Source organism: Schistocerca cancellata, chromosome 11 (genome assembly GCF_023864275.1).
Source record: "Schistocerca cancellata isolate TAMUIC-IGC-003103 chromosome 11, iqSchCanc2.1, whole genome shotgun sequence".
NCBI lineage: Eukaryota > Metazoa > Arthropoda > Insecta > Orthoptera > Acrididae > Schistocerca > Schistocerca cancellata.
Window position 1 is genome coordinate 120,284,909 of NC_064636.1, and position 10,766 is coordinate 120,295,674.

Consider the following 10,766-nt stretch of genomic DNA (forward strand, 5'->3'; position numbering starts at 1 on the left):
GCATTCTGTATTTAGAACAAAATCACAAACAAATGTGGAGAGTCATTTCAGCATCATTGCAGAGATGTTTGTTGCACTGAATGCTTCATGATAGCATCTCCAAGAGCTGCTGCTTGCCGTTCTGCCTGGCGATGACCCATGGTTCGCGCCCGCGTGCGTCTCTGGCCTGAGTGTCAGCCCCAGCATCGAGCAGCACGGCCGCCACCTTTGTGTGGCCGCATCTTGCTGCACAGTGCAGCGGCGTCCACCCATACTTATCCCTGGCATCGGGGTCAGCAGAGGAGTCCAGCAATCGCCGTGTCAGTCACGTGACCACGGTATGCAGCCCAGTGCAGCGGCGTGTTCTGCCTGCTGTCCCTCACATCCACCTCTGCTCCACCTTCCAACAGACATGTTACTGCTTCCAGGTGTCCCCTGTCAGCTGCCCAGTGCAGAGCAGTCCACATGTCCTCGTCCCTCGCCCCCACTTTCGCCCCTGTCGCGAGAAGCACCCTGAGCTCCTCCACCGCCCCCTCCTTAGCTGCCTGGATCAGTCCTCGGCTGCTCTTCTTTCCAGGAAGGCTCCTGCACAAAACATAAAAATTCTCACACCTTCCTGAAAACACACACTTAATAAAGAAAACATACAACCAAAAACGTATACAAATGACCAACAGTAACCCTACTATATTCCCCTTCTATGATAGGAAACTCGTATATTAAGGTATAGTGGTTCTGTCTTCAACCACCATCCATTAAAAGTTTCTTTATGCAACCTTTCTAGATTTTTATCTGTCAAATTCCGACACGCTGATTCCTGTAACTCACTTTCTTTCAACTTGGTGTGCTGTTTCTTAGCAGTCATTATATTCGCTAAAATAGATGCTTCTGGCAGCTTATACTAGTTCTCTGTGAAACTATCAAAGATTAAACACAAAACAATTTACATTTACATGTTAAAGACTTTCCGGACATTAAAGCAAAATCCTTCAAACCTCTTATTGGTAAATTTGGTGACGTTATCAGCAAATCTAGCCAGCTTCTGTTTCACATAAAAGAAATTCATCGAAGCATTTACATGTAACAATGGCATGCAATCTACTACTTCTCCATTGTGTGTGTGTGTGTGTGTGTGTGTGTGTGTGTGTGTGTGTGTGTGCAACTGAAGCCTCTAACAGTGTTCAGTCTTCTACATGAACATATTTGAAAAAACAGGGAAACACAGACACACACACACAAAGTGTCACTTGTATCTGACAAGTTCACTAAAGTCATCCTAGAAAAGAATACATACTGTAAAATGCGTGTGGCATGTGCTGGTAACTAAAATGTGGCAACTTCTGGAAAAACAAAGCAAATAAACGATATGTACTTTTCTTATTCTGCCAAGAGATTTATTACAACTTATCAACATAATATTCATCTTCCATATGCCCAGATCCATTCTGTTAAAATATCACATGCACACTAAAATGGTAATAAAACTGTTCCAAATTAAAATAAATCCATGAATTGGAATGAAAAATTAATGAACTCTTACATACATCATGTACTCTCAATGAATAAGGTATTTGAAAATTTATATAACATTCCATAACCTGTCGTATTGAATAATGAGGTAGACAATGTGAATCATGAACAAGTCTACAATATTTAACAGCCTGCAAATCGTGTTGACCCCCATAGTGCTTTACTAGGTCCACCAATGATTGTGGTGGTGGTGGTGGTGGTGGTGGAGGTGCTTGTGCTCCACTGCCTACCTCGGTTGTGTCCACTGGTTTACAGGGACCAACAGTGACATTTACTACATAGTAGCAATGTTGCTACTTCATTTTAGAACACAGAGTGCACAGAGATACCAAAATCATGTTAAAGCATCATGGGACTGTGTATGAATAGACCCTGTTGTTTGGAATCTGAGGCTATGGTAAAGAGCAACTAAGTCACTTCATCTATGTCTACATGTGTACCACAAAATGACATATCATGAGTAAGGGCAAAAGACTTATTTTTGCCTGATCAACTGACGTACTAAAACCATTTAAAATATTTACAAATACATTGCAATAGCATTACTAATACCATAAAAGAGCTTGATCCCAATTCCTACCAAATTTTTGCAGTTTGTTAAAATGTTTGTCTGAAAGACTACATGCCCGTCATGGGATAAATAAGCCATGGATAGGGCCATCTATATAGTAAACAAGAATGAAATTGGCTGATTGAGAGCAGCCAGCCAATTGGGTGTATCACAGGTGACTTTCAGAAGGTATGCCTCAAACGAAGGGTCAGAGGTTTCGTCTACATTTGACGAGGGTTTATGCAGGATATAGTGTCCCAAAGGAACTAGCTTACTAAGCCGCAGAACAAAATTGTATCTCTCACAAATTTAATTAGGGGAATAAAATTGCTGGCAGGACTGACTGAAAGGATTTATGACACACAATCCTGATTTATTTTTAAGGGAGCTGGAAGCTGCTACTTTGGCTCATGCAATGGTATTAAATAGAGTTCAGGTTAACAGATTTTACATGGTATATGAATGTCCTCAATAAAGAAGGAATTTCGCCAGCATGAATTTATCTGTACTTTCATGTGTGGACATGAGTCAAAAATTTTTTGCAATGACTGAAGAAACAAGTGCCCCGTACTTACAATTCTTGAAAGGGGGTTGCACATTACAACATGAATTCTGCAGCTAACTTTATACCTCCAGCTTTACTCTACCCCAGAAAAAACCGAAAGAGCAATTAACTGATGGAGTACCTATAAGAACTCTAGAAATATGGCCAGAAAGTGGATGAATGGCTGGAGAATTTTTTCTAGTTTCATTAAGGTAAGGAAAGAGAATAAAGTGTTTATCACTGATGACGATAGCTGGAATCTCAAACATGTTCCAGTACTGAAATGTGTCAATGAAAATAGAGCTTCTCTATTTTGCCTACTATCCCACTGTAATTGGCAACTTCAGCCAATACACGTTTGCATTTTTGGGCCCATGAAGACCCATTATAATGACAGTTTCAAACCACTTAGAAACACACCCAACGTCACCCAGTGCCAAATGCGTTAGCTCTTTGCCACTGCATAAGGTATAGAAGCATGTGTGGTTAACACTAAGAGTGGATTTCCTAAAGTTGCTTGACTCACTCCAGGTCACACTGTTGCTGCCCTCTCGTTCACCTGCATCACTTAGCTAGCTGAAATGTCCACACGCAAAAAGGGAGGCTAAGTCAAGGGAAAGTGAAAGTTCCACTCAAGCAGGGCTGGGCTTCGGTTCCTAGTCAGCAGAATCCACCCTCTTTTGCGCAAGGCTAACTATGCAGGGCCTGTGGGTGCCCGGGCACCATTCTACCTCGCCGCCATCATTGAGTACCTAGCAGCTGAGTGCTTGAAATGGACGGAATCGTAGCCTGCAACAATAAGACATACGTCACCTTGCACCACTTGGACCTGCAATCTGCAACAATAAGATGCGCAACAAGCTGCCCTCTGATCTCACCACAGAGGCTTTTGTCCTGCCCAACATCCAAGCCATCCTGTAGCCAAAGGAGAGTGAGAAGAAGGCATAAACGGCGGCCGCCTCTCTGGCTCATGGGACACACAGTGCTGCATGCTCGCTGTATGCAATGGGCTCGGCCGGCAGCTTAGACGAAAACAATCTTTGCCTGTACATGGTGACCAAAATTCACATCCACCTAGGCGCGACAACGAATATCCCAATTTTCCTGCATGTTCACATGTTTTACAGAATATTTCACCATCTGAAGAGGAGTACTTCCACAAACAGCTTTCATACTTGTAAAAGATAGCTCTAGATGACTCAAGACACCATTTGATGAAGTATATCCAGTTCATGCTGCAGTACAATGCTCATTAAAGACACGTAAAATAACTCTGGTTTCTTCTTGCTTTCTGAGCATCTGTACCAACAACAAGCTTCTAGAAGAGAAAGTGCACCAGTGAAAATTAACTGAGGATTGACAGATATTTTGACAAGCTTGCAAAAGAATATAGTTAAGCAGGGTGGAAGCCTATAACTCAGATCTCAGTGCAGATGAAGATGACTGTGTTTCCAGAATGAGATTTTCACCCTGCAGTGCAGTGTGCGCTGATATGAATCTTCCTGGCAGATTAAAACTGTGTGCCCGACCGAGACTCAAACTTGGGACCTTTGCCTTTCATGACTGTGTTTGCATGTACTGCACTATCTTCTCCCATTCAAGACCAGGGGAATTGTGCATTAAATATACTAGATGTAAGGTATGGGCTCACAGTATGCTGATATCCCAGCTACAGTTATGAATTTTGTGAGAAATCTTTTCTGACCTTAGAAACATATGCATGGATATGTATTAACCCATCAAGAGGTTTTGGCTTAGGGTGTTTACTTTTTCTGAAAATTGTGCACTATCATTTTGTCCCTATTGTAAGTATAAAATGACACATGGGCATAGTTTCTTGTCTTAATTTTTTCTTAATATTGTAGTTTCATGTTTAATGATTTCTAATCATTTTTGTGTATGTCCTGGATTTTGAAGTGTTTACATAACAAAAAATGATTAAATTTTTTGAATAAAACTAAACATTAAAATAGTATGTCATTTCTGGAACTGTTCCCTACAGCCTTACAGGTCACTAAGGAACCAATGAGAAAGGAAGTTCTGGAAAGACAAATCAAAATGGTTGCTGGAAAAGTGTGAGCATTCAAGATCAAGAGTTAGAAAGGAATTCCGTTGTTAAAAGCAGAGCAGAGCAAGGATAGTAACACTATAGTGAAGACCTCTATGAATGAAAGGAACTATCAGATGACATGACACAAGAAAAAATGGTCATCAAATAACAAAACATAGGGGACTCAGTATTAGAACTTAAAAAAAGCTTTGGAATACTTGCACACAAACAAGACAATCTGGTTGGATAATATTACTTTGCAATTTCTATAACGTTTGGTGAAAGTGACACCCATATGACTGTTCAAGTTGGTTGCACGACCTATGACAAGGGACATAGAAGTAGACCTTCAGAAAAAAATGTCATGCAGATACTATAGAAGCAGGCAAAGGCCAATAAGTGAAGACTTCCACACAATCAGCTTGACAACTCACTCATCCAAATTTATGACGAGAACAACATACAGTAGAATGGTAAGGAAAATTTAAGATCTATTATATAGTCTGATCAGTTGGATTTAGGAAAGATAAAGGTCTCAGAGAGGCACTTGCACTTGGTAATGGAAGCAATATTTACCGAAAATAAAGGAATGTTTATTGGATTAGTCTATCTTTAGGAAGCTTTGGCAGTGTAAAATGGCGCAACTCTTAGAAAATTCTGAAAAATAGTTTAATAAATAGGGGAAATGCAGATAATATATTGTTATATACAATAATCGACAGGGCAAAATAGGATTGGAAGAAAAAGGAACTAATTCAAAATATGCTAGAAATGGTTTACCCTGATCGTTTAAAATGAAAATCGAGGTATCACTGCTGCAACTTAAGTGATTCAGGAATAGAATTAAAATTGTATTGTTATCATTATGGTATTGTTATCATTAGCAAAAGTGAGAAAGAATTACCAGAGTGGTTAAATGGAATGAACAGTCTAACGAATACAGCATTTGGATTTACAATCAAAAGAAATATGAATGTATTGGGTAGTAGTAGAAATATCATTGATAACAAAGTTATGAAATTTAAGGACCACACTAGCAACAAACATAGACATGAGGGACAATGAAAGTTGCTCCAGCAGGGTAATACGACATTCCTCAGAAAACAAGACTACAAATACCAAACACAGACCTTAATCTGTAGAAGAAGTATCTGAGAATGTACATCTGGAGCTGAGTAGTGAATGAAAATGAGTCGTGGGCTGTGAGAAAAGCAAGAAAAGAGAATACCACATTCAGAATGGGAGGCTATAGAAAGATGTGAACTGATAAAGGAACTGTGGAAGTTCTCCACAAAACAGGTGAGGATACTCATATGTGGGAAACTGTGACAAGAAGAAGGGACAGGGTAATAGTATGTGAAGACATCAGGGAATAACAGCCGTAGTACTACAGGGAGCAGTATTGTTACTCTCATGTGAAGAAACTCAGTTCCTCCCCCCATCCTCATATCTCATATAAACGTAGGTGGTGCTATCAGCACTAAATTTCTTGGAACAGCCAGAAAAGTAATCTATAACGAGTAGAGTTTCTGCTCTGTATGTGTGTCAATGCTGGGACAGGCTGTTATGCCAAACTGCAGCGGCGCGACCAAGGTGCTCCATATCATGAGGAGCTGAGGCAGAAGAGGCCTTTTCCACTTTCTTCTGATTTGACTCTTTAAGATCGTGTTTATTGTTACCAGTAGATATTTAATTCAGAATTCTAGGAAACTTTCTCTTCTCTCATTCTTTCCAATAATCTTATATTGTCTCTTAACTATGTCTTTTTACCTTCCCCTATTACAGCAAACCAATGATTATTACATGTTTCTCTGTTTTTACACACAGAGATACCTATTCACCATTGTTGTATACTCTCTTCCTGTCACTTGATTTTCTGGGAGTGACAATGGCTTCTAAAACTGAATCATTGTTGCTATTGTTTTGCTAATTATGACACAAATTAATCATTGAGCTCTTCAAAATTACTCCTGGGTTGCTATTGAGCGTTGACCTTTTCCTCAACTTCCTCATCCTGTTGATATCATCATATTCCTCTAACAGGCCATCCTTCTTTCCATTTCAGTTCGCTGGTCACGTTAAATCTAGATTTAGGCATCATATTTTCTTTTTCATATTTCCCAGGCTTCCTACAACTCCCCCCTTTCCCCCTCACCAGTCCAATCGAGGATCTTTGGGACTACCTCGAGTGTGCTCTTCATGCCTTGGATTCTAAACTGCGAAGCCTAGTGCAGCTGGCCTGTCTGTACTTTCCAGAAACTCATTGACTCTCTTCCCACATACGTTGTGCTGCCAAAGGAGCTTATTCAGGCCTTTGACAGGTTCTCACATTAATGTGATTAGATAGTATATTCATGGGTGATGTGTTTCGAAAACAGCTTCTTTAAAGAAAATGTAGAGCAGTTTTAATATATTTCGTGTTTCAAACATGAATTTTCATGTCATGCTAACCAAACAAGAGAGAATCAGGCTGAATAATTAACAATAGAGGCTAGAAGTTAATTATCAATGATCTAAGAAGTGCAGCCAATTTAACCAAAAGAGAAAATTTCTAGTAAGTAAACAGCACAAAGTATTGCATAAATATTTAAGTCTAGCCTAAAATTTTATTAGCTATCAGAAATTCAGGGGAATACATAACTAAGTGGTGTGGAACAAATGGAAGTTAAATATCAGTGACTCTTCAATGCTCTGGTTATCGGACAAGGTACAGCAGCAGCAATGGGTAGGGTAGAGAAGGCCATCAGCAGAACCCTAACTGAAGGAAATCCTGAGGTAGTTACTGGAGAGTTTTGTGAAGATACAGAAAACTTGAAAGACAGGCAGACAAATATGACGCCTTTTCATCAAGGATGCAAGCAAAGCATGTTGACCACTAAACCCCTTCTGTGGGAGTGAGTGTTTGATGTGCTCTGCATGATGGCTGAACAGAGAGAAACAATATGGGGACACTCCACACTGCATGGGAGCACCCAGAGCTGCCGTTAGGCCTGGGTTCTTATCCTTTGAGCTGGTCACAGGTTGCATGCATCATGATCAGCCTCACATGTGTGCACAGACGCTCACTTCACCTTTTCTTCGAATCTTCTATACAAGCCATTAATGAAAAACTGTTTCATCTGCTGTGCCTTAAATGTAGTTAAAAAGTTTTCTTGTATCGTCTGAAGACAAAGGATTGTGCTGAGAAAATTATTTTCAAAACACCGAGTTGGGAATAGCAATTGCTCTGACTAACTCCTTTACACAAACTGATTTCCTGTGGTCTATATTAGCTACGTCATCAAACGAAAACTGTAAATACATTGTTGCTCAACATGATCTGTGGTGCAGTACGCTACCTTGTACCAGGTGTTGGTTATGAGTGACACACTTAGTCCTCATCTTTTCTTGTGTTTACGCAGCGTGACACTATTGCTAGGTATTTTACTGCAAGTAGCAATTGCAGAAGACACACTAAACCGCTTTAAACTCTACTTTATGCAAACAGGATTTTAGTGCCTGCACAGTGCACAGAATGAGGCCAGAGGCACAGCTCGTCTTGGCCCCAAACTAGACACATCACTGCTTCGGCTTATGTGCTGAGCAACACATCTTTGTGCCCACAGCAAAAGACTGATGCTGTATACAAAGGGTTTGTACCTTTGGTGAGATACCTGATGCAGAAAGCTATAGGGCAACGTTTTGTACACGTGCAATTTAACAGTGACAACAAATAAGGAGGGACCGTTTAAAGGTCAAAACTTTTGAAGCTATGAAAACTTGGGCTATTTCATGACATCTGCTGGTAAACACTGTTAAATTTAGAGATATATCTGAATGTGGCAAAGCTGCCTATTGGCTTCTGTCTCTGGTTCTTTGGCCGATGTTCGTCTGATGATTTTACTGATGTTACGGCAGCATGAGTGGCTGGCATTGTCAAAGCTTCACCCTCCATTGCCGGTGATGAACTGGAGCCGAGGTCACAGCCACAGACCATATGTACCTGTTGTACCAATGTCTGAGGGCTTTTCCGCGGTCATTTACGGTGCAGTTATACTCTTGCTACCTGCGACGGTCATTCGCTGCATTACACGAATCCAGGATCCGTTTACCTTAAGGCTTTCCGCTTTCTTGTTGAAGCCATTCACGTGTTTTTTATACTTCTACAGCTTCTCTGAATAAGCGGCTGATTTCTCAAGCTGGCCCAACCTGCAATGTCTCTTATGTTCTTTCATCCTGGTAATGATTGATCGTCCAGTCATCCCGTCTGCGGCAGCGAGGTGGGCTCCAGTTCACCACTGGCAGTGGAGGGTGAAGCTTTGACAATGTGAGCCACTCGTGCTGGCGAAACGTTAGTAAAATCATCAGACGAACATTGGCCAGACAACCCGAGATAGAAGCCAGTAGGCAGTTTGTCAACAAGTGGCGACGAAAGCCTTAACAATTCTCTTTGAATCTGGCTGGCAACAAAAGTATTCTGAGGTACCAGCAAATGGCTGTTGTAGACATCAATGAAGCTGCATTTTACAAGACAGAGACATCTATACAAACTCAGTGGCAAACATTATAGCCTCCAAAACACACACACACACACACACACATACACACACACACACACAAAGAGAGAGAGAGAGAGAGAGAGATGGGCACAGAGTTTCACACTTAAGAATGGGAAGTGCAGGTGATCATCTTGTCTCCCACTTACCTGGTTTCTGTTAGTGGCCCACCGAGCAACTGACTCACTTTGACCACCTCATCAGGGTGGTTGAGGACCGCATCGGCCCAACCCGCTGTGGCAAACACCAGCGAGTTGGCTTTTATGAAGGCGACAGCGACCTCTGCGAGGCTGGGACAGGAGTGCCTCACTGCCAGCACCGCCGTGCGCGCCGCGTTCTCTGCTGACAGCTGACTGGCCAGCTGCTCCTCGCACTGGACCTTCAGCCCCCACACGCCGTACCTGTCGGCAGCTGCCAGGAGTCGTGTGGCCATGCGGGGCACCTCGGGAGCACGGAGGGAGTACATGCAGGCCAGCAGCTGGTGCAGCACCGGGCCCTCCACGTCGGGGACTGCGACCACACTGCTGCTGGCCTCCGGCGTGTCCTGGCAGAGCATGGCGGCGAACACGGGGCTCCTGCCTGCCAGGACGGCCCTGTGCGCCTCCAGCCGCGTGTCGCCGGCCACCAGCGTCACCGTGGCCCCTTCCCCCGCATGCGTAGCAGCAGCCTCTTGCACCTCCTTGGCGGCTGCCATTGTGAATGTTTCTGAAACAAGGCATCAGCGAACAGCCATTTGCCCTTACACAGCAACATAAATTCATGTCTTAGGTGTATGTGATCTGTGCTCAGCAACAGCGGGTAAATTTCACCCATTACATGTCAATCACAACTGCATGACATCCTTCCCTAGCCACAGGTGATAGCCACGTTTCTTCAACAATACAATATCAGACACCTGTATTTCCCACAAGAAGTCGACAGAAAGGGGTGAAGACACTATTTCTGTAATTTCTAGTCGCTGTACAGTGTTACAAAACAATGAAGGTTTTAAATATGGAGATCAGGAGCAATACAAACAAGGCCTGGAGAATCTATAGCGGTGCTTCACTGAACGACTTACCCTTATAATCACTCCAGGTATTTAGGAAACTGCTAGTAATTACCTTTCCTGTTCGACTCCCAAGTAGAGCGACAGTGAAACAAGTACTAAAATGTAGACTTTCACGGCCGGAAATATCATGTCCATTATAATTATCCGGGCTGCTTTGCCGTGGTCGGTTGATGAATTCTGTGTCACTTCCCAACGTTTCGTCTCCGACTGCGGGAGACATCTTCAAGGGGGTCCGTAGCTCGATGGAAGGTCCAACACACCCAGTAGCGAGCCAGTGGGTGTGTTGGACCTTCCATCGAGCTACGGACCCCCTTGAAGATATCTCCCGCAGTCGGAGCCGAAAGATTGGGAATTGACACAGAATTCATCAACCGACCACGGCATAACAGCCCGAATAATAATAATGGACAGTGAAACAAGTGTCTATATGCCTCCTTATGAGTCCTAATTCCTAGAATATCTTTGGGTCCTTACGCGAAATGTACGTTGGTAGCAGCAGAATCGTTCTGCTGTCAGCTGCCAAAGCC

General features: G+C 42.6%; 1 protein-coding gene across 1 annotated transcript; it reads right to left on the bottom strand.

Annotated features, from left to right (window-relative positions):
• Nucleotides 1-272: 272 nt before the first annotated feature.
• On the bottom strand, nt 273-9,955 carry LOC126108307 (speckle-type POZ protein-like). The gene is made up of 2 exons (XM_049913528.1): nt 9,338-9,955; nt 273-564 (listed from the first exon to the last, which is right to left on the bottom strand). Exons 1-2 carry the CDS (start codon nt 9,880-9,882, stop codon nt 273-275), a joined length of 837 nt encoding a protein of 278 aa, XP_049769485.1. The 5' UTR covers nt 9,883-9,955.
• Nucleotides 9,956-10,766: the final 811 nt, after the last annotated feature.

Coding starts and splice junctions, on each gene's coding strand:
- LOC126108307 (XM_049913528.1), bottom strand. CDS start 9,882: ATGGCAGCCGCCAAGGAGGTGCAAGAGGCTGCTGCTACGCATGCGGGG. Junction 565..9,337: donor GGGCCACTAACAGAAACCAG/GTAAGTGGGAGA, acceptor TGTTTTGTGCAG/GAGCCTTCCTGGAAAGAAGA.